At 36.4% G+C, this 24,664-nt stretch overlaps 1 protein-coding gene across 1 annotated transcript in view; it reads left to right on the top strand.

Annotated features, from left to right (window-relative positions):
- LOC132824970 (dynamin-1-like protein) overlaps window positions 1-10,927 on the top strand; it is a 56,459-nt gene extending 45,532 nt beyond the window's left edge. The window contains exons 17-19 of the mRNA XM_060839899.1: window positions 923-1,032; window positions 2,205-2,364; window positions 8,499-10,927. Of these exons, the coding sequence (XP_060695882.1) occupies window positions 923-1,032; window positions 2,205-2,364; window positions 8,499-8,555 (327 nt within the window). The 3' untranslated portion in view covers window positions 8,556-10,927. The remainder of the gene's footprint in view (window positions 1-922; window positions 1,033-2,204; window positions 2,365-8,498) is intronic.
- The last annotated feature ends 13,737 nt before the right edge of the window (window positions 10,928-24,664 follow it).

Here is a 24,664-nt window from a genome sequence, read left to right as displayed (position 1 = left end):
TAGGATGTAGTTCCTTTTCCTATCACTCTCTGTTCCTTGGAACTGATCATGAGCCTGCAGCTAGTAGGTATAGCTTGAGGGGCCCCATTTCACATCAATCATAGCTAACTAGGGGTGTCCCCTGCTCTTTCTGCCATCCATACAAAGCTGAACAGATTTGTAGGTTGATAATCAACCTATTTGGGGTTGCATCGAAAATGCACCTTCTGCTGCCAACAAAGCCCTGGAATGGGACCTGGCTGGGGTACTATCAATGGAGCCACACGACCTCCCTTTGATAAGTTGACCATGTGTACTCATTTTTAAAATACAAATGTTTCTCTATTAAATTATTTTACTTTTGTCAACTTTCATTTGTCATTTCATCTTAGTCAGATCTCTGTGCAACATCTCTTGTCTATGTAGGGGCAGAATACAATTTTGATGATTGATTGTTTGGTTTTGGTAAAAGTATACTTCTTTAGAAACACAATTGACAGGAGGCTTAAAAATTATCAGTGGAAATTGATATTGATTATAAGTTTTAAACATTAAAAGCAGCTGTATTAATTCCAACACTTTATTGGAAAACAATTATCTCAGCCATCACTAATTTGTTTCCATGTGCCAATGGATGGTACACACAGAAAGTTAATTTGCTTTACTGTGCTCCAGTGGTGTATGGGGATTCCCGATTTACAAATGCTCGTACTTATAAACGCAATCCTGCGCATACAAATACTTCCTGCACTTATGAAGAGCCACTTTACATTGTCCTGCATTGTGTTCTGACTTGTGTGCAAATTAACTTGCAAATGGATTTCATATTGAAACCCATTTGCCATCCAGGGACTAGTATACAATGGAAGCAAATATTTCCATTCTTATTTAACATCTGAAACATTGTTTAAAGCAGTAATTGAAAAGGATGTCATTTTTACAGCGTGTTCCTGTCTCACGTAAACTTTCAGCACGGGAGCAACGAGATTGTGAAGTTATTGAACGACTCATCAAATCCTACTTCCTTATTGTGAGAAAAAATATCCAGGACAGGTACGTTTCTAATAAGACAGTGTTCTTGCGGACAGTTCATGATGTACAGCACAAAGCAGTTCATGACGTACAGTACAAAGGTTCTTTACAGTAGTTCATTAATGTATGGAATGACTTTAGATCATCTTTTTACCTGTTTCTGTAAATTTCTGGCAATTGCTTATATTTTCAGCAACAGTACACTTCACATTAATGTTCTCTACAGGAAGGCTTTTATTCCTTGATTTGGATATAATATAACCTCCAGTCCCTTCATTTGGTGGCCATTCTGTATGTGTAATCTTAGGTCTAGTCGGGCTGATATATTGGAGGGGTCATAACATCCAAATATATGTACCTTCAGGATTTTCGTAATAATGATCTGGAATAAGAATCCAGAGGTGCTAAGAATCTTTGGAATGCTGTACCCAAGTTCAATCATTGAACATGTTGAAGACGGAAATCGCTGTATTTCTGGAGACTGATGACATTAAGGATACGGAAGTAATGTGGGACGGTGCCATTGAGTCGGATGACCAGCCATAGTAGAAAGGCAGAGATGGCTCAATGGACTGACGGACCCACTCCGTTGCCTGTGTTCCAAGACAGTGCCCATCTGTTAATCTGAACGCACACAGGTGATTGAACAAGGACCATCTACAACTATCCCACAAATTACTTCCAATGTTAGGCTTTTTAATGAAATATTTGTATGTATATTTATTGTTCATTTATTCCTTCCTAATTAGTTTTTGGTCCAGGATAACTTATTTCATAAACCATCTTGTTTTTAATTTTGTATAGATTAAGTTTGGTTAAGCTGTAAAGTTGATGGCCCGATAAATCCCTTTTGAAGTGTCTGCATCCTATTCCTATATTCCTGTGTTCATTCATTATTGCATGGAAATAGATTGAAGTCAGTTTTTCATTACTCCTGTGGAATTTTTATCACAGCATAGCATTATTAAAGACTTGGAAGTTACTATGTTGTAAACATTTTGAATACTAGCTCCTTCTGATTTCCAGATATGTATTGAGAGTAGTGATCATCTCTCACTTTACTAGAGAATTGAACATTTTTCAACAGAGTTAAAAGAAGTGGTACTATTTAGTTCTATATTTCCATGTAACTTGTCAACAAATATATGCTATCAAGGGAAACATATCAATTAAGTTCTTCTGCCATTATTTAGTGTGCCAAAGGCTGTGATGAATTTCCTAGTCAATTATGTGAAGGATAATCTTCAAAGTGAATTGGTTGGTCAACTCTACAAATCAATGCTGCTGGAAGATCTTCTTACAGAATCAGAGGATATGGCCCAACGCAGGAAGGAGGCTGCAGACATGCTAAAGGTACTGTTTGTGTAATTTATAAATATCAGAAAATGGAGTATTTCATAAGTGAACTTTATTGAATTGTTCTCATCATTTCTTACTTGGAGATATGGAGAACTGCGGATGCTGGAGGTCAGAGTAGATAAAGAGTGGAGCTGGAAAAAGCACAGCAGGTCAAACAGCATTAGGGGAGGAGGGGAGTCGACATTTTAGCTTGAAAGCTTTTGTGCTTTTTCAAGCTCCATTCTTTATCCACTTTTTTGTCATTTGCTAACCCTGTTATCCTTGGCAAGAACAGGAACTATGTCGCTTTATGTGCAAGTTGTATTTCCTTCAACTTAAGACAAATAAACTGCTCTGTGGTGCCTTCCTATATAACAGGCTGAAATTGGAGACTCATTCAAGGGAGCCATGTATGTGTATCAATGTTTACCACCTAGAATAACAAATCTTACCTTTTATGCACTGCATAACTGTACAGTTCTATAATTGTCATTATAATTTCATAGACTCTGTCTTAGTTATAACATTTGTGTGATTGTATTTGGTCGAATTGCATCAATGCTGGCTTCCTACAAGAACTACTCACCTGGCTCCATACCCTCAACTTTCCCCAAGCTGTGCATTTTTTTTCTCGGGTAATTTTTCAATTCTTTTTTGAAGATTTTGACTGAATTGGCCTCCGCCACACGTACAAACTGTGCATTCCAAATTCTAACCTCTCATTAAAGTTCTCCTCATGTTGCTATTACTTCTTTTACCAGTCACCTTAAATTACTGAACTTTGGTTCTGTATCTTGCCTGTGTCCAACTCCCAATGATTTAGATTTGCTCTATCAAATCTCCTCCAAATTTCTCCTCCAATTTCTCCAATCTGTCTAGATAACTGCAATTCCTTATTTCCTGGATTTGTTCTTGTAAATCTTTGGGCTTTGTTCCTTATTGCAAATGTATTGGAATATAAGAGAAGGGAAGTCTTACTGCAACTGTACAAGGTGCTGCTGAGACCACATCTGGAGTATTGTCAGCAGTTTTGGTCCATTTGTTTAAACAAATTTCACGAGAGGCAGCTCAGAGAAAACTCACTATGATCCCTGGTATAGAGGGATTGTCTTATGAGCAAAGATTAAGCAGGTTGGGACTCTACTCATTGGAGTTTAGAAGAATAAGAGGTGATCTCATTGAAACATAATTCTTAACAGGGTTGACAGGGTAAATACTGAGAGGATATATCCCCTCATGGAGAGTCGAGGACCAGAGGACATTGTCTCAGAATAAAGGAGCACCAATTTAAGACTGAAATGAAGAGGGATTTATTCTGAGTTCCGAGTCTTTGGAACTCATTGCCAGAGCCCTTGCGTATATTTAAGGCTGAGATAGATTTTTGATCAGTAGTTGAATCAAGGATTGCACAGGCAAGTGGACGTGAAGAACGTTAGAGCAATCATGATCCTATTGAATGACGAAGCAGGCCCAAAAGGCTAAACAACTTACTTCTGACGTAGTTTTTATGGTCATATGGTTTTATGACTTTTTTTATTGTATTCTTTCTTATGCCTTCATACCTTGCCTAAATGCATTTGTGTGCACTATATTTAGGTCCCTCTGTACTTGCACCCCCCTCCCCTTAAAATAATAGCCTTTATTTTATATTACCCTTCCTCATTCTGTTGACCAAAATGAAGCACTTTTCACTTCTCTAAATTATGTGTTAACTGGTATTTCCACCAGCTTATCTGTGTCCTTTGGCATTGATTTCCTTACAGTTCCAAATGATTCCAAGTTTGATCATCTGCAAACTTTGAAATTGTGCCCTATAAATCCAAGTCTATCTGATTCATCTATGTTGGGAAAAGCAGGTATGCTACACTGTAACCTGGGAAACCCCACTCAATATATCACCAGCCCAAAAATCAACCATTCGATATGTTGTCTGTTCCCTGTCACTGAGCCAAATTTCTATCCATGCTGCTATGTCTTTTTTATAAGCTGGAAAATATTTTATGTCACAGTTTATCAAGTGCCTTTTGGAAGTCTGTGTACACATCAATTGTTTTGCCCTCATCAACCCTCTGTATAATCATCAAAAAGCTCAAGCAAATTAAATCAGTCTCACTAAATCTGTGCTGACTGTCCTTAATGAAACCATATTTTCCTCAGTAACAGTGACGTTATCATTTCTAAAAGCGTCTCCAAGATCAAACTGACCTGTGGTTGCTGGGTTATCCTGGAACTCTCCTTGACCGAGGATATAAGATTTGCAGTTCTCCAGTCCTCTGGCACCACTCTGCTCAGGCATTGGCCGTAATAAAATTTTCACTGACAGTTCCTTGGATGCATCTTTCTGGTTTGGTGACATTTTATCTATTGTGTACTGCCAGCCTGTCTAATATCAGAAATCATTTTATCAACAAATTCTTTGCTGCTATCTTTAATCCTCTTTTAAGTCCATTATAAGACCCACTGATTCTTCACCATTTTAAAATATCGATGATTAAACACTGTTGGATTTACTTTTATAGTAGCTGTCAGTTTATTCCAGTCTATTCTCTTTTCTTTGCACAGTTCACACATCTAGGTAGATGCACGTTAACACTAAAGTAGACCTTATTGCATTTCCTCTTACTCTGATCTCAACAAATGTCTTTTAATTTGTCATTGTAATGGTATCTATTTCTTCCAGCTCTGTGGTCGTCTTGTATTTTCTTTTTACTGCCTCATTAGGTCCACACCAACCAACCCACTCTCCACTCCCAGCATGTTCCCTTGATGCCACAAGAGGTGTAAAATCTGCACCCTCACCTCTGTCCAAGGCCTCAAAGGAACTTTTCACATCCGGTAGAGATTTTCCTACACATCCAAACACCTCATCTCAACTGTGTTAGTTGGTCTCGATGTGGTCTCCTCTACATCGAGGAAGTAGGATGCCAACTCAAGGAACATTTCAGGGAGCATCTCTGGGACACGTGCACCAAACAACCCCACCGCCCAATGGCCGACCACTTAAACCCCCCCTCCCACTCTGCCAGTGACATGCAAGTCCTGGGCCGCAGCCTCCACCAAATCCTGTCCACTTGATGACTGGAGGAAGAACGTTTCATCTTCCAACTTGGGACCCTTCAACCACATGGCATCAACGTCGACTTCACTAGTTCTAAATCTCCCCTCCCCCACCTCATCCCAGATTTAACCCTCCAACTCAGCACCACCCTCTTGAACCGTCCTACCTGTCCATCTTCCTTCACAGATATCTACTCCACCCTCCACTCTGACCTATTACTATCGCCCCTCCATCTGTGTCTACCTATTGCCTTCCTAGTTACCCCCACCCTCACCTTCCTATTTATCTCTCTCTCTCACTCCCTCCCCCAGATCCCCGGCTCTCTAACATTCCTGATGAAGGGCCTATGCCGAAACATTGACTCTCCTGCTCCTCAGATGCTGTCTGACCTGCAGTGCCTTTCCAGCGCAATACTTTTCGACTTTTGTCCCCATAACCCTGTCGAGGAGAGGGATGGGACTACGGTCATATCCACTGTGCTAGAAATCCAGACACCAGGAATGATGTTATGAGAATATGGATTTGAAATCCTCCGACTGCAGAAGGGGAATTTAAAATTTTCATTTAATAAATCTGGTATTAAGAGTATCTCAGTAATAGGGCCATAAAATTACCCTTTAGGGAATGAAATCTGCCATCCTTACCAAGTCTTCCTGCATGTAATTCCAGACCCACCAGAAGCGTGGTTGATCTGTTGTCTGAAATGGCTTGCAAGCAACTTAGTTTGAGGGCATTTAAGGATAGGGAACAAATGCTGGCTTTACCAACAACATCCACATCCCATGAAAGAACTGTTATAAAATCCTCCCCAGCATTGTAGGCAGTGAAGAAGGTTTTCTAAGATTACAGAGGGATCTTGATCAAATGGGTCAATGGGCTGAAAAATGGCAGATGGAGTTCGAGCTGGATAAATGAGAGTTACTGCATTGTGGTGCAACAAACAAGTGTAAGGCTTACACAATTAATGGTAGGGCCTTGGGTAGTGTTGTAGAACAGAGACACCTAGGGGTGCAGGTACACAATCCGTTGAAGTTTGCATCACGTATAGATAGGGTGGTTAAAAAGGCATTTGGCACGATTGCCTCCATTGCTCAGTAGGGAAATCATGTTGAGGTTGTAGGGGACATTAGTGAGACCTCTTCTGGAATACTGTGTCCAGTTCTGGTCACCAGTTATAGGCATGAAATCATTGAGCTCGAGAGAGTTCAGAAGTAATTTACCAGGATGTTGGAAATGAAAGGTTTCAGTTATAAAGAATGGCTGGATAGGCTGGGATTACTTTCATTGGTGTGTAGAAGGTTGAGAGACAACCTGACAGAAGTTTAAAAAATAATTAGAGGTAGAGACAGAGTTAATGGTAGTTGTCTTTTACCTGGGATGGGGGATTTTAAGACTAAGGGGCACATTTTTAAGGTGAGAGGAGAGAGAGATTTAGAAAGATGAGGTAAGAGTAGTTCATGTGTGGAATGAACTTCCTGAGAAAATGGTGGATGTGGATGCAATTACACCATTTAAAAGACATTTGGATAGAAACACGAATAGAAAAGGTTTGGAGGGATATGGGCCAGAAGCAGGCAGGCTGGACTAGTTTAGTTTGGGATGATGTTCGGCATAGATTGGTTGGACCAAAGGATCTCTTTCCGTGCTATATGACTCCCTGTAATAGCACTGACACATTTCTCTGTAGGGATATAAATCCCTGTTATGATCAGGTGCAGTGTGCCATGTCTATATAAGTCTTGCTACAATGTCCATGAGTCTACTGCCCTCTTTCCTGGATAGTCTCTCCAACCATGTTTTCATTGCCTCTGTCTTATTTTTGTGAGACCAGAAATGATCTTGCAATTACTATCTTAATTGCCAGTTTCCTCCCCAGTTTTCTAAACTCTGCCTGCAAGATCACATCTCATTCAACTTATGTAACTAGTGCTTGTGTGGACCATGATCACTGGCAGTTCACACATCCTTAGTGTGCTTTGCAGCCATATGGTGATATCCTTAATGCTCGCACCAGGGAGGTAAAATACCATGCTGGATTCACATCTCCACAGAAATGCCTGTTTGTTGCCCTGTTATTGAATCTGTGGTACTGTTGCTTTTTCAGTCTTCCAATTGCCATTACCTTGTAGCACTGAGCCAGCCATGTTGTCATGGATTTTGCTTCTGCTATACTTCCTGGAAAACCCTGCAGTTCATCAGTATTCAGAGTGAAATACAAACAGGAATTGCAGGAGATATTCAGCTGGTCTGGCAGTATCTGTAGTGAGAACAGTTAATGTTTCAAAACCAATATGATTCTACTGGAACCACTTCAGATCCACAGATGTTGCCAGACTTACTGAGTTTCTCCAGCACTTTTTGTTTGTATTTCAGAACTTCAATATCCACAGTGCTTTTGCTTTTGTTCAGAATGCTATACCGGTTGGAAAGTAAGATGCAATTTAGAGATTCCTGCTTTATTTATCTGGTCCACCATGATTGCCTGGCAAACATGTATTTTGTTTCTGCCTGCATACACTTATATTTGAGATGACCACATCTTGAAATGTGTTCCCTACAAAATTCTTAGCTTTGTGGATGCTCTACAGTGATGCCAACTACTGCTCAAGTTCAGAGACCCAAGGTTTGAGCTGCTGTGGCTACCTACACTGCTGCAAGTTTGGGAGTCCAAGACATGAGGAACATCTTGACATTCCCATCTGGAGACGATGTACACTCCAGCTCATTGGAAATTCCATGAGCTGCACTGTCTTCTGTTTATACTTGTTGAATGGGTTAATCTAGTAATAAAACTACTTATTGGCATTTTTACTGTTTATTTGTTAATGTGTGTTTATCAGATAATAGTTGAGTTGATTGGTTATATAATTACAGCCTCAATCTGTTTGATACTCTTCAAGCTATTTATCTGAGATGTGCACTTTTATTGCTGGGAGAGAATTTAAGCCAAAAGGGAAATAAAGTTGTTACAATAATCAGCTCACAGGCTTCCTGTGTTGCACTGAGATTTTTTTTTGTAATAATTAGGCTCGCTCCAAATCCATTCTCTGCTTTACATAAACTGACCTTAAATGATTTTCTTCCCAAACAGGCCTTACAACGAGCTAGTCAGGTTATTGCAGAAATACGGGAAACACACCTGTGGTGAACCTTTTGGCAACACATCCTAGCGTTACCTTGGATGGATGCATCAACTACTTGAATGCTGCTGAATTGAAAAGTGCACTGTTCATTTGCTTACTGTGTAAAAATGTATTTATGAACTTTCAGCTGTGGTACTGTGAAGAAAACTACAGAAATTCAACATCGTAAATGTCAAGCCCTTAATGTAGTATTTCTTACTGAGCTTGTGTAATATTTGCTTCATAGTTCTGTGTGGTAGAAAGCACAATGTAAGTTTAAATTGGAAATAGAAATCTTTGGAATCACAAAATCCACTGATCTTGCCTCCATTCCAGCTTTTTGATCTCTCTGCAATGTTTGCTCATTACGTTGGCATTTAAGGTTATACAGTACATAAGAGTTTAAAAGAAATAATATTTTGCATTAGCCATTTTTGCCTATAAATCACATGAAGTCCCCACGTAATCTGCAGAAATGTTCCATAAGGTGTATGAGAGATCTTTTTACTGATTTCTAGGTGTCCATTTGTCAAGAGCTCATGGCCAAGGACCAAATATTTACATGTGAAGATTTCTTTCTGGTCTGCATAAGTTGCCAATTTTTGGATTTAGTAAATTCTAGTATAATTCTACCAGGTAGTTCATGAAGCAGGCCAAATTATAACAAAAATGAAGACTTATGAATGAGTGAGAACTGTGCTGAGACAGTGAGCAGCACACTAAGGCTTGTCTGAGCAGGAGATGTTGAAAGCAAGTTAGCATGATGACTGATTCTGAGAGGAAAAAGTAGTAAGTGACAGAAAACCCTTCAGACCTAATGCAAGTGAATTAAGGCTGTTATATCCCTACTGGGCTGGGTTTGGATGTTGAAGCGGGGAACTTCTGTGACAATCATTTCTGATTGAATATGGTCATGATGTAAGAATTTATGCTCATAACTACATGAAAAGAAAAATTTGCTGTTCTATCTATCAGTGAAGGTATCACAGGAGAACAAGAATTAGCTATACCCTTTTCCCAACTCAAACCAGAAATAATTACTCATACATTATTTCTTTTATGGCTGGCTTCCAGACTTCAGCTCCCATTCTTAGATAATGCAATACACTTGGTAGAAATGGCTATTTCATCTCTCAATGCATTAGGCCTTCACTTACCACTGAGTGCTAAATGCATTTACATTACTAAGTGATAAATTTCTATTTGATATTTTGCAATTTGATTTAGGACTTTTGAGAAAAACTCTTTTGTTACAATTTTTTCCCAATTTCTTTCATTCTTGCTTCATCTTTTGAAAAAGAAATTGTAGTAAATGTTAGGAGTCAAGAAATGACCAATTCCGTTCCAAGCACGAATAATGCTGGGATAGTTCCAGTTTCTACTGGTTGTTAGAAAAACATAACTATTTGTGCTGTGTGCTGGACATGAGCACTTGCAGCAGTGTCAATTTGTTTAGGAGTACCCACTGGCTTATTTGATCTCTTCTGTAGATAATCATTCTAAAAGAAACAACAAAAATGATGCAGAATGCTGACTAACATAATAAAAAAGGGAGAAACATGTATCAGCTCATCATGTTCCAGAATTGGATATAGCTGATTTCAATGGAATGACATGGAGACTGCCCATAGTAAATGGGGAAAATCTGTTAATTAGTAAATGATCAAAGGTGTTCAAAAAAGAATTAAATGTGATATGGTTTATATCGCTAAAGGGCAAAGGCTGTATTTACTATGAATGCCACAAAGTGGTAGGGGAACCACATAAAAATGCAAAACAGCTTCTGGTGCAGAGGACATTCATAAAGAACAGCAAAGGGTGCCAAGATTAAGAGAGCTGCAAGCAGGAAATATAAAAAGAAACTTGCAATAGGATTTCAAAATTCGAGCAGAAAATTTCAATTTAGGTTCCTTAATTTGTGATATTGTAAGTTAAAATTTTAAAACGGCAGGTATGTTTGAAAAATTACTTTTCATTGGTATTTACAGTAAGGAAAGAGAAGAATACGTCTCATAACCCAAAGCAACTAACCTGAAATGGGGATGCAGAATAATTGACATTTGCAAATAAATATAATGAAGAAGATAAAGCTTCAAAGAGGGACAGACTTGCAAGACCAAATAGCTTCCATACTAGGATTTCAAAGCAAGGTGAGAATTTGCAGATGCCTTATTTATAGTCTCCCAAAATACTCTTGAGGAACCATGACTTTAATTTGGGAAGATCATGCATGTCACTCTCCGATAGGAGGTGAGAGGCAAATGTAAGGAATTCTAGGACAGTTCACTTGATATCTAACAGCATCACATTTAACACCAGGAAATGACTAGGGTCTATAGTTTCGGATAGGGTGACTGCTTTGAAATTTTCAGCTGATCAGAGAGAGCGGGAACATAGATTTTTAAAGGATAGATCGTATCCAATGAGCCACTTGGAACTGTTGGAAGAAGTGAAGAATTTGATAAAAGTTTCTCATAAGAGTCCTTGAGGTAAAATTAAAGCTTATGAAATAGAAATTATTAACCTGATTGGGAAAGATGTTGAAATGTAGAAAATAGTGAATAAGAATAAAATGCAGATACTTTTTAATTGTTTCACCAGCAACTGTTAGAGCCTCAACTATTCACTATTTATTAATGTCCTAGATGCTAGAATAAAAAACTACACACCCAAATTTGCTGATTACACAACACCAGGCCGAATTCTACATAGTGAGGATGAAACCATAAAGTTAGAAAAATATATTAATAGATTACATGAATGGATAAAACTGTGGCAAATAGATTTCAATATAAGTAAATATGAGGTCATTCACTGTGGGTCTAAAAAGCAATATAACAGGGTATTTTCGAGATGGTGAATGTTAACAGTGAAGCTTCAAGGAGTTCCATACATAAAATTAATCAAAATGTGCTAAACAGTTTCAGGTAACAGGTAAAGAAAATATTTAAAAGAGCTATTATAATGCTGACCTCTATAATCTACAAAACTGAAATATAACATTATTACTATTGGACTTGGAGTTTGGTGTAGATTTACTGGAATGAAATCCAAATTCCAAAGGTTAAATGCTGAAGAGAGATTACACAAAGTAAGGTTTATTCCCTGAAATTCTGAAGTTCAAAAGTTGGTTTGATAATGTTTTCAGGATATTAAGGGGAACTGATACAGTATATAGAGACTTTTTTGCTGGCTTGGAGGTAGCCAATAATATTAAAATATAGAACTATGTCTGTCAGGAGAGATGTTAGACAATACTTGTTCACTCAGAAGTGTTAGAAATTTAGAACACTTCTAGCCAACGTTTGATGCTGGATTGATTGTTAATTTTAAATCTGAGAATTTTGTTAACCAAAGATATTTAGGTGGGTGTGTGGGATTAGATCACAGATCAGCCATGATCTCATTGAGTGACATAAAAAGAGCTAACTTGTTTACACAATTCTATCTTCCTATGGTGAGGCTTTGCCTTGTTTGTATTATTGGTTTGAGCTGGGGGACCAGGCCAAGAGAATGGATAATCCAATACTTAACTTCATAATGTATCGACTGAAACTATTTGTAAGGAGCAGATAGTTACAGAGAAACAAAAAAATCTGGTTAGTGCAGAAGAAACTGGTTAACTAAATACTTTCAAGAAGTAACAGTGGGGATGACATCTCATCTTAGAACAACAAGCAACAGAATGTCATACTTAAACCTGATATTTTTATGAGGAAGAGGGCCAGAGAAATTTGACTGAGAGTCAACAGTTTTTATATTGCAAGGAGGAACTAAGACAGAGCTCAACAATGCCTTTAAACAAGATTCAAACCTGAAACAAAGCAAGATTTAAAAATTAGAAATAAGATCCACTTGCTGGTAAAATTGTCTCTATCTGAATTATGGGTCAAAAGTTTAACCTGGATGATCAGTTAAGCTTAGTGGCATGATTCATAGTTTCCTTTTTCTTGTGATTTACAGTTTGTATGTTTGATTCAGTTAATGGTGTTTGAATTAATGTGTAGTAGTCTGAAGCAAAGTTTCAGGTTGGTGAATAAATGTCTTATAATTCTGGTAAACATAATGTCAAAGATACAGGAAAATGAAATAGCAATTTGAAGTAACAAGCTGAACTTGAGACTAGAAAACTCTTAATTCATGTATTTCTAGAAATAAATATTGTTTGCAATTCAGTAGAGTTGATCTCTGACAGACTACTCCTATGTTTTACAAACAATTATAAGATTGTGATATACTTAAGTTGTGATGTGCCATTTTTATAATTCAGGAAAGTGCTGACTCAAAACATCCAGTGATGAGAATTACGTTATATTCTTCTGGAAACACTCACCTTTTCTAACTGGAAATATGTTCTTCATCAAATGGCTGTGAGACACAACCAGGCTTATTGTGTAATGGTTTTCTGAATGTCGTTATTTACTATGAGAGATGACTTGAAGCCAAATGGATGAAAATGAGAGTGTAAAACAATTTTTTTCTCGTTTTGCTGTTTTTCTCTGTAGTAGCATTATTTTCAAGACCGTTGCTTTTCACAGAACAAGTGAACAGAATCCTATATTTCAGTACCTAAAACCATGCCACAAAATAATTTGACTTATTGGACTACCATTGTGAAGTATACAGTTTTGCCAAGATTGCAGCTGACTGAGCGTCGATACCTACACTAACAACAGTCAGTCAGCTTTGTTGGACAGTAGTCAGCAGTCCTGGGTTTAGATGATGATTGTAAGCAATTAAGTCAGCACAGGTCAGGGATTGAAGCTCTCATCTGTCTGCCTGGACAAATGACTTAATTATTTCAACGGTTGCAATTATATTTTAACACGTAGACTTAGAGGAACCAAAGAGTCTACTAACTTGGCCACAATATGAATATTACTTTCTTGAGTTAAAAATCTCACAACACCAGGTTATAGTCCAACAAGTTTATTTGGAAGTATAAGCTTTTGGAGTGCTGCTCCATCACTTATCTCAGTTACTCCATCGTCAGGCACCTCCACATCATTATTTACTTATCTCAGTTTTTGGCCACTGAATAAAATAATTGCATGAATTATTGCCTTTTTTTATTGGTTCACTGTAGCATTTTCATCACTTCCATTTGTGAATGTAGTGTTTCCTTTTGCTTTTGATTTGAATATATATTGGATGAAAAGTTTTTGTTCACTCATGTCAAGCATATATAATTTCATTCACTAAGGTGTGTGTGCAGTAAATTGTATATCCCCCTTAGAGTGGGCTATTTACTATTGGATAGCCTTATATCTCATGGTTAACTATAAGTTTGTAGTATAAATCCTGCATCCTGTATGTTTGAATCATGTACGGATCCCTTGCATTTGAAACATACTAATGTGCAGTTTGTTTTTTGTATGTCACCTGCACCCAACTACCTCTACAGTCTTTGTCCATTTCTGATAATTTCACTTGATTTTCATCTTTTAAGACACACAAACTCAATAAAATTGAATTAGCATTGGTAAAGATTACTATTGAGTATGACATCTTGGACTTGTAAAGCTGTTGTTGAGTAAATTGTTGCTCATCAGGTTTTAATTCACTTGCACTATTTTCATAACATCCGGATTTGAAAAGTCCAAACTATACACGTTATTAAGAAAAGTCTTGTATTGAAATGAGTATAATATACTCTTTGCCGAGGTAACTTAATGATAATTCAAACTTTACAATTACTAAATTAATTATTGTTCTACTAATTGTATTGGTTAATTCAATGTAAACAAATTTAAATTATCAGGTGTAGACTTAGTACTAAAATAGAATATGTGCTTTAATAGCTTAATATAGTTGGCTTCTTAATGCTAATTTGTTTAACAGATTCACTAATTATATGATGATTAGAAATCCTACTCAAATCACAAATTTAAATGCACAACTTGCTGAACAATTACTTGCCAACCACAATCATTCAATAACTAAACAAAATTTGCTTTTTATATATTCTAGTCTGTGTATTTACATATATATACATATGTGTATTATCAAGTATGTAATACAACATATAATGCAGAGTTGTGCTAGGAGGGCAGAGGTTGGTGAAGACAAAATTGTGTGACTCCAATAAATGAATTGGTGATGGGAATTTGGAGTGTGAATTCATTGGTCAGTAGTGGGCGAATAGTGTGTTATCTGAATTTTTAGTTTTCCTACTTTTCAAAACAAAAGGCATGTGGTTTCTGTGGTTTCAAGGCTTGTATATTTTTTGAGATGGAGCTGCATGGAAACCTAAAAGGGAAACTGAGACTGAAATTGAAATTGGAAACCATATAAAAGGACAGTTCCATCAGAACACAAATGATTACAGTCACAGTGATGCAGTACAGATAGGCTGGAGAAGCCAGAGGCTAGCTTCAGAAGTTGTTTATAGGCAAATGTGGAGATATTGCAATTATTTCTATTACTTGAAAATAATATTAGTTGATCTATAGCATTCAAACCATCATAAGGCGAATAATTCTTGGTAAAGAGTGCTTTTGAAACGTAGAATTTTAGAAATCACTACAGTGTGGAAGCAGACCATTTTGTCCATCAGGTCCACACTGACCCTCTGAAAAGTCTCCTATCCTGGTAACCCTGCATTTCCAATTGCCAACCCACCTAACCTGTTCATCCTTGGACTGTGGTTGGAAACCCATGCAGACACGGAGAATGTGCGAACTCCAGATGGCCACTTGAGGGTGGAATGTGCTATGAGGCAGCAATGCTTACTACTGAGTCGCCATGTTGCCCTTGGTTCAGCATTATCAGTTGGGAAGATGATAAATGTAGAAGAGTTGAAATTCTTTGTGAGAAAGGCTGAGTTTTGAAGGGATTCATTACGGAGGTTGATGATATGCTGAGTGAACTACTGGCCAAATTTGAAAGATTAATTGTATCTGCTATTTAATTTGTAACATTGATTTTCTAATATTGGCTTGTTGATTCTTGTTTAATTTATGTTGATAGTCTAAGATAGTGGTTATTATTTGCTTTATTTGACTCCAGTAAAAATGTGTTGGTTTTAAACCATGGAATTTTGTGGCTTCATTTTTTTCAGTAAACAACTGGAAGTTTTGAATGCTTACTTTTAAAATTGTACTGATTTCCATCCAGATTATCTTAAAAGAAAAAAATAAGGTTATGTCAAAATGGCTTATTATATAGTTATTAACTAGACTTAAAGGATAAAATTTCAAATTTAGGTTGACATAGAACATACACCACAGAAACAGGCCTTTTGGCCTGACCAGCCCATGCTAGTATTTCTCCACCCATTTTTCTATCTATAATTATAATTCTGTTTCCCATTAAGTGAAGCACTTATTTGTTTCACATTCTCATCATTCTGGATAACATATTGGATGCCACCATTCAAGGATCCAAAATTGCATGAAAGAAACATTTGATATATGTAAGTAACCAAATAACTAATAGAAATAAGGGAATGCTAAATTTAAAAAAAAAACATAAAAGCAGTTTTAAGTAAAACAGGCAGTTGAGACCTATTGCTGATAAATTCCTGTATCATTGTAATTATATACCTTTCAAAATTGGATGCTAATAGATGTAGTTGTGCAAAAGGTAAGTGTAAGATGTTATTATTAGATCTTCAAATGTTGGTGTTAGATGCTGCATTGTAATGTGTATATGTTTTTAAAGTAGCGCTAATGAAAAATCTGTCTTTTAAATGTAAGTTGACCACCATAATTAAGCAAACAGAATGTGGTAGAAACTTCACATGTCTGGCAGTATTTGTGACGAGAAATAGAGTTAATATTTCAAGTCTGATATCTTTCCTTTGAGACAACAAGAGGAATTTGGAGTGGGAAATGAAGTTTTCATGGTCCACATAGGTACCAACAATAGGTAGGATCTCTGAAGAGGTGCTATTGAGATTATAAGCAGTTTAGAGCTAAACTTACAAAAACAACCACAAAGGTGGTAATCTCAGAATTTCCATGTGACCCACATGCAAATTGGCAAAAGGTCGATAGGAGGGGCAGCATGGTGGCTCACTGATTAGCACTGCTGCCTCAGTGCCAGGGACTCTGGTTTGATTCCAGCCTCGGACAACTGTGTGGAGTTTCTGTGTCTGCGTGGCTTTCCTCTGTGTGCTCCGGCTTCCTCCCACAGTCCAAAAGATGTGCGGGTTAGGTGAATTGGCCATGCAAAATGGCTCATAATGTTCAGGGATTTGTAGGTTAGATGCATTAGTCATGGGAAATGTAGAGTAGTAGGGTTAGGAGAATGGGTCTGGGCGAAATACTCTTCGGAGGGTCGGTGTAGACTTGTTGGGCCAAATGGCTTGTTTCCACACTGTAGGGATTCTAAGATTAGAACAGTGAATGTGTGACTTACAGATTGGTGTCAGAGAAAGTGGTTCCAATTTGTCGGGATCTGTTGCCACTGCTTGGCAAAGAGGGAGCTGTATCATTTTAAACTATGCTGAGACCAAAGATCTAATGAATCATAGATTTGGGCCCTATCTGCAATTAGTGAGGATTAGGTTCAATTGAAGGGAAGTTTAAAAATCAAAAAGAGAGCAGAGATGTAGGATAGTAAAGAGATCAATGGTAAAGTGAGAGGAACGTGCAGAAACTAAGCATAAGACTGCAGCAGACTTAACAATGGTAAAAAGACAAAGCTTAAGGCTCTATCTGAAAGCACACGTGTAACAAGATAGATAAAGTGAGGACAAAGCAAAATTGATATGACTCAATAGCTACACCAGAAACATGGAAGATGGATTTGTAGAGTGCATCAGAATTGTTTCTTACAAACCACCTAGAATCAGGCCATTTCAGATCAAGTAATGTGTATTGTAAAATTACTAAGATAACAGTTAAAGATCACCTGGGCAGTAGTGATCACAACTTGGTAGAATTTCAAATCTAGTTTGGCACAAATAAAAATACTACTTCTACACTAATATGAGCCTTTGTAAGATTGTGCTCCATTAGACATTAGTAAAATTGAAGCCTATGTAATTAAAGGGAGCTGCTCCTGTGCTGATGGTTCATAGCCTCCCTGGTTACCACTACTTCATGTTTGGTATCATAGACAAACTTTATTCCAAGATCCAAGTCACTTACATATAACAAAAAAAGGTCATCCTTGTAACTGATCCTTGGGAGATACCACTGTCTACCTCTGCAGAGCCCAATAAGTAGCCCTCTATCATGATATTCTGCTTTTTGTTCTTAATAAAAGTGGAGTCACAGGTAGATAGATTAGTGAAAAAGGTGTTGGTATGCTTTCCGTTATTGGTCAGAGTATTGAGTATAGGAGTTGGGAGATCATGTTGTGGCTGCATAGGACATTGGTTAGGCCATTTTTGGAATATTCCTTGCAATTCTGGTCTTCCTATCGGAAGGATGTTGTGAAACTTGAAAGGGTTCAAAAAAGATTTACAAGGATGTTGCCAGGATTGGAGGATTTGAGCTATAGGGGCTGTTACCTTGGAGCATCAGAGACTGAGTGGTGACCTTATGAAGGTTTATAAAATCATGAGGGGCATGGGTAGGATAAGTAGACAAAGTTTTTTCCCTGGGGTGGGGGAGTCCAGAGGGCATAGGTTTAGGGTGAGAGATATAAAAAGATACCTAAGGGGCAACTTGTTCATGTAGAGGGTGGTAAGTGTATGGAATGAGCTGCCAGAGGAAGTGGTGGAGGCTAGTACGATTGCAATATTTAAAAGGCATCTGGAATGGTTCATGAATAGGAAGGGTTTAGAGGGATATGGGTCAGGTGGTGGTAACTGGGACTAGATTGGGTTGGGATATCTGGTCAGCACGGATGAGTTGGACTGAAGGATCTGTTTCCATACAGTACATCTCTATGACTGTAAAATTGTTTCTATTCCACAAGCCTCAATTTTGTTAATCAGCCTCTTATGTAGTAATTTGTCAAACTTAATTCTTAAAATTCCACGAGCAAATCCACCTGATTGATTTAATTGAATGTTTTGATTCAAAGACAGTTAATTAGATTAGTACAATCGGTCTGTCACAGTTGGCTTTCCTGAATTAACTAATATCTTCATGTGCCTGTTGATTTTTTCTATGATTATGGGTTCCAACTAAATTTAAACTAACAGGCTTGTAGTTGCTTGACCTGTTCTTCGGGCTATCACATTTGCTACATAATCTTTCAAGCTTCCTCAGATTAAGGCAAATATGTTTTACAGACTTTATACATATTATAGACGTATGCATATACTTCTGTGCATAAACACAAAGATATGCTACATTGTTTATGGAGAGAGAAATAGCTTTGTATACAATTTTTAAATATTCATCCGGAAAGATATGTGGATACATATTTGCTTGTGTGCATTAGAGTGCACATATCACATTGTTGGCAAGTACCCATTTGAGTATCATGGCAGGTCTAATAGCTCAAATATTCAAACTTGACAAATAAATCAGAAGGTAATTAAATTTGTTTTTTTAAATAAACTGGATTTTTAGACTGGAAGCAGACGATAAAATATTAGTCTGAGTCTATACTTAGTGCGAACTGTAACAAATTAGTTTGAAATCTAGCTTTAGGAATCTGCAGCTCCCCTGGAAATCAAAATTCTCAACAGGGTCAACTTGAAGCATTTCAAATTTATATGTTGGAGCAAAACTTTCAGTGATTTCCTGAGTCAAATCTTGAAAGGCCATATCCTAGGTTGGTGTTTCTAATGTTACAAATCTTTTTCAGTTCTGGTAGTAGTAGGAATACTTGGTATGTATGCTGGATGTCTATAGCAATATTGTGATGGTAATTTTCCATAAACCTAACCTTAACGTATAGCATATGGTTTATTTTAAATGGGAACTTCTATAAATAAATATCAACCATTCAATTTGTTCTTGAGCATCTGTTTATTGTTTTAAAAAGATACAAGAGGATAAAAGTTTCTTAACTTCAAAGATACGTTCAGTATAAGTTTTACAGCAAAAGGCTGTTGTGTATATACAATACATCCCAAACAATTACAGCTCAAAAGGGTTGAAATCTAGTTTGGTTGTTAGACCACTATCCCTTAAGTTACAGAGAACATCCCAATACAAATCTTAGTGAAAACAAAATCAATTTCACTATTGATTATTTCTACGATACATGTTAATTTTCTTAAAACTAACATTTCCCATGCAAATTCTATGCTACACAAAATGTTGTTATGGTTCTCTGCACAAGTTTCGATGGATTTTTGAATACATTTCATGATAAAGTGCAAAGTTAGCTTACATTTTTCTCTAAAATTTTCAAGCCACTGCTTGGCTTTCAATGTGTTTCTCAGAAACAGCATCTAATTTATATTTACACCTGTTCAGGAAAAAAAGTATTTCATTTAACCTGAGGAAAGAAAACTCTTAAACCCAGAATATATACATTTTAATTAAACTTAAACATTTTACTGGTCTCAGTTTATAAAGGGCTTTGATGCTCTCTGCCCAGGAGGTATGGAAATAAATCTCTTTCATCTGTTTTATGTGCAGAATTCTCACATTTCAGCATCATATTGGCTAGAATCTCAAACAGAATGCAAATAATCGCTATGACAGAGACTAATAACTGCATTTTAAAAAAATTAAATGCAATTACATCTATACATGATTTATTGTTTTTGCATCACTTACCAAGAATGATTTCTGTTCTATTTCAATACATCACCAAAGACTATGAAGTGGATAATTCATCTATATTCTGGTGTGAAGGAAACAAAGCATCCTGATCTAAATACCACAAATGCACACAACTTTTAAGTCATGATAGCTGGCAATATTCAGTCACCAGCATTATGTTTTTCTCCAATAGCAGAGATTTTACCTAAAATGTACTTTTAAGAAAGATATAAGCCAAGTGATGGAATATATTTCATCATGTTTCAAAAGAATCTTATAACTCAAATCTTTTTCTGGTGCTTGTAAAATGCTGTGAAATCTTCAGCAATTTTTAGGCTGTCAGTCTCCTTTTGTTATGATATAACATACAAGGTAAATTCAACAACTGATTGGAAGAGGGAGAGAAGTAACAAAACTAGTAAATAAAAAAAAATAACTAGAACATGTGACAACCTACATACTTTGAGAATATAGTAATGATGTCTCAAGTATTCCCAAAGAAAAGCTTAAACTCTCATTGGCTAAGATTCCACAAATACAATTTACATTAAGGCTTGTTGGACATTTCTGGTTATCTGTATTATACAAACATTTCAAGTATAAGTGGCAATTGAAAAATTAAATTCAGGAAAATAAGCATATTTAAAAGCAGACACTGCTTAATTTGTAACATAATGAAATCAGCCTAATTAATTTTATTGCTGTAAATAGGACACTATTGGACTATATGGGAGTGTTTTCACAATTAAATAATTACCATAATGGTATGTAATGGAAGCACATTCTGATTTTACTATCTCTTCATAATTTCTCCAATCATTTTTGACATTTTCCACATCAGTGGTATACTATGAAAAGACAATTTTAGGGTTAACAGTCTCATCCAAAAGGTGCTTCATGAATTGGGCATAATATTATATTGAAAGCAGCATAAAAGAGAAAGAAAGGCATTCAGGGCTCAGTACATTACAAAAGTCTCAAGTAAACTTTTAAAGCTCCAAAAATCAAAGTCTTATCAATAGAATTGGTAAGTTAGTGTTCAGTGCTATCAAACCTGCGCAGAACATACTTAACCACACTGTAACCAAATCTCAAGTATAACTATATCCCTCATTTCATGAAGGGCATAATTTTCAGACTCTTTCCTTGTGATGGTTCTCAATTGGAATCCTACAATTAATTGGATACACTTTGGCACAGTGAGCTTTAATTTGTCAATACTCCATCATCTTAGATTACAAAGCATTTATTTATGCCTCTTTTATTGCGCCAGGATTATTGAAACTGAAATAGTAAATGGTAACTAGAAAAATGTGGATACCATTATTAGGAATTCTCATTAAGAAACAACAAAGAATGCCGTTGGAGAACAAATTTGTGATTGCACAATGTTTCAAACAAGTACCACATTTGCATTGATTGAGTTGCACTTCAGGATCATTTGACTTACTCTTCAATTTCCACAGAGCTGTGAAACATAAATGAATTGTGTAATACATTTTGGCAACTAACAAATTCGATCTTCATATAATGCAGACTAAATACATTCCTATTAAAAATAGAGGATAATGGGTTTATCTGCAAAAATGAAAATGCATAGTAAGCACAATGAAAATGCAAAGACATGAAAGATAAACATTTATTTTTAATTGACCTTGCTGCAATATATATCTATTAGCAAAGGACAAATAATTCTATTAATTTTGGGATCATAGAAAGAAATTGACAGGAAAATTAAAGTGTTGACTCACGTTCTTTTGGGTTCAATATGTCATTTATAGTTGTATATAAATTCCTGTCATTACTGAATTTAAATTCTAGAATATTATATTATAAATTCTATTTGAAAGACACATTTGTTGCATTAAATGCAAATATTACAGAATTGAAAAGGGATAATGGAAAACGATAGCTATTTTGAAAAATTAACCCACTCATTCTTTCAGGAATCAAAAAGTGAAGACTATGTATTTTAAACTAACTTAATTCACAAAATTTTCTCAGAAACAAGAGTATGTTGAATAAACAAAATAGGGATGCCATATTGCTATACTGTATTAATCTTTTTGACTTATTTCACAAACATAATGTTTATTGATATTTTGAATTCTACACACAATTTCACATTATATTTCCTATATTGAGTTCCTTGGTTGAACAAAGGAATGTCCTTGTACAAATCTCTAAAGGACACTTAAAAAAATTCATGTATTTGACAAAAAAATACACCATGTACAATGTCATTTTTTTTTAGTAGAAAAATACAATTTTATGCAACTGAAGCAGTTACAGGGTACAGAAGTTAAGATAATGCTCAAGGCTCAATTGTGAAGGCAGATTAATATTATTTTGAGAGAGAAGGCAATATGGCAGTACCATTCAAATTCTACATATAAGTAGAAACATATAACTGCTTAATTTGCACAGTTCTGTTATGGTTATTGCTGGTTAATAATAAGTTGATCTTGGCCACACTGAGTAAAATAATCATTAGTTTTTCCAGTTATTTACATCTTAACATTGGCAGGGGGAAATATCCAGCAGTTCGAAGTAAATACTAAGCAAGTTAATTTAGGTATTTCATTATATCACAGACTGTTTTAATAATGGGTCCCGAAAGAGAGAAGAATCTGGCCTAAAGATCTTCATTTAAATAAAAGTTTTATGATCAGGCATAAGCATTTTAACTCTTGAACACCCATTCTACAAATATTGGTGATATTTTGAACTGTTACATGAAATTAAAAAGTTTGCAGTCAGTCAGTCATTCACAATATTACTTTTAATAAATTACTCACTGGAACAGTTGACTGCCCTTAGAAATAAGGATGAATTGGGTACTATCATCGCTCCCTTAAAAGGAGGAAAGAAGGGAAACTAAAGCCAGAATATTCGGCATGATTATCGAGATAAAGTACAAAAAATTGTTAAAAAGAGTCCATTTGACATGTCAGGTTGATGATTCAAATAAGCAAGTTGAAGATAAAAATTTCAAATAAGTGAAAAAAGGAACAGGAGACAAGAAGAGAATAGGAGTCAGATAACTAACACAAAGGAGAATCCAAAAGTCTCCAATGGATCATTGAATAGTTTGCAGGAGAGGGGTGGAGTAAATGAGGAACAGAAAGATCATAACGTGTCTTAATTAGATAAAAGAAAGGCTGGCTGTAATTAAAATGATTAAAATCAACATAAGCAATTGGGATACATCTGAGGATGCAGAGGTACTGGTACTGGTCATAATCTTCCAAATCACCTGGGATCTGGTAGTATAGGCAAAGAATAGGAAAATTGTGAACCTTTGTTCAAAATAAAAAAGGTGCAAGAATAAATGTAAAAAGTACAGGTGAGTCAGTTTAACCTCCATGGTAGGGATTTTCCAGAAACACTTTTCCAGGATATAGTTAATAGTTACATGGCCAAATGTGGATTAAATCCATGCTGGCTTCCTTTAATTTATGAGAGATGAATTGTGTTTAACCAATTTGCCTGAGTTTTTTGGTGAGGGAGCGGAAAGTGCAGAGGCGAGTAATGCAGTTAAATGTGATGTATATGGACTTGCAAAGGAAATTACAAAAATGTCACATAACCAGCTTGTCAGGAAAGTTGAGGTCCATGCTTTAAGAATCAGAGTACAGATGTAAAATTGGCTGAGTAACAATAAGCAGTGTAGTGGTAAATGATTATTTTTCAAACTGGTTGGGAAAATAGAGCTTCTCGGAGGTCATTATTATGGCATTTATTTTGAGTGTACTTGAATAAGGAAGCAGGATGTACTTCAGAGGCTCTGTAAGGCCTTGGTCAGGCCACATTTGGAGTATTGTGTGCAGATTTGGGCCCCATATCTCAGGAAGGGTGGACTGGCCCTGAAGCATGTTCAGAGAAGGTTCATGAGAATGGAGCCAGGAATGGAAAGCTTACCATATAAGGACTCTGGGTCTATACTCAATGGGGTTTAGAAGGATGAGGTGGGGAATCTAATAGAAACTTACAGAATACTGAATGGCCTGGACAGAGTAGATGTTGGAAGATGTTTCCATTGGTAAGAGACACTAGGACTCGAGGGCACAACCTTAGATTTGAAGTAAGGAGAAACTTCTTCAGCCAGAGAATGGTGAATCTATGGAATTCAGTGCCACAGAAGGCTGTGTAGGCCAGGTCATTGAGTGTATTTAAGGCTGAGATAGATAGGTTCTTGAATATCAAAGGGATGCGAAGAAAGCAGGAGAATGGAGTTGAGAAACTTATCAGCCATGATTGAATGGTGGAGCAGACCCAATGGACTAAATGGTGCAATTTCTGCTCCTATGCCTTATGGTATATTAGAACTCCTACTTTTCTTGATATATATTAATCATGTTTAGTTGGTGTACAGAACATATTTTCAAAATTTTCAGATAACATCAAATTGGAAGTATTGTGAAGAACAAGGAGGATCTTAAAGACTTCAGGAGTACAGTTTAGAATATGTGAACATGTGGCAGATGAAATTTAATGCAAAAAGAAGTGGTACTATA

Source organism: Hemiscyllium ocellatum, chromosome 19 (genome assembly GCF_020745735.1).
Source record: "Hemiscyllium ocellatum isolate sHemOce1 chromosome 19, sHemOce1.pat.X.cur, whole genome shotgun sequence".
In the NCBI taxonomy this organism is placed as follows: domain Eukaryota; kingdom Metazoa; phylum Chordata; class Chondrichthyes; order Orectolobiformes; family Hemiscylliidae; genus Hemiscyllium; species Hemiscyllium ocellatum.
This window is presented reverse-complemented; position numbering and strand designations above follow the sequence as displayed.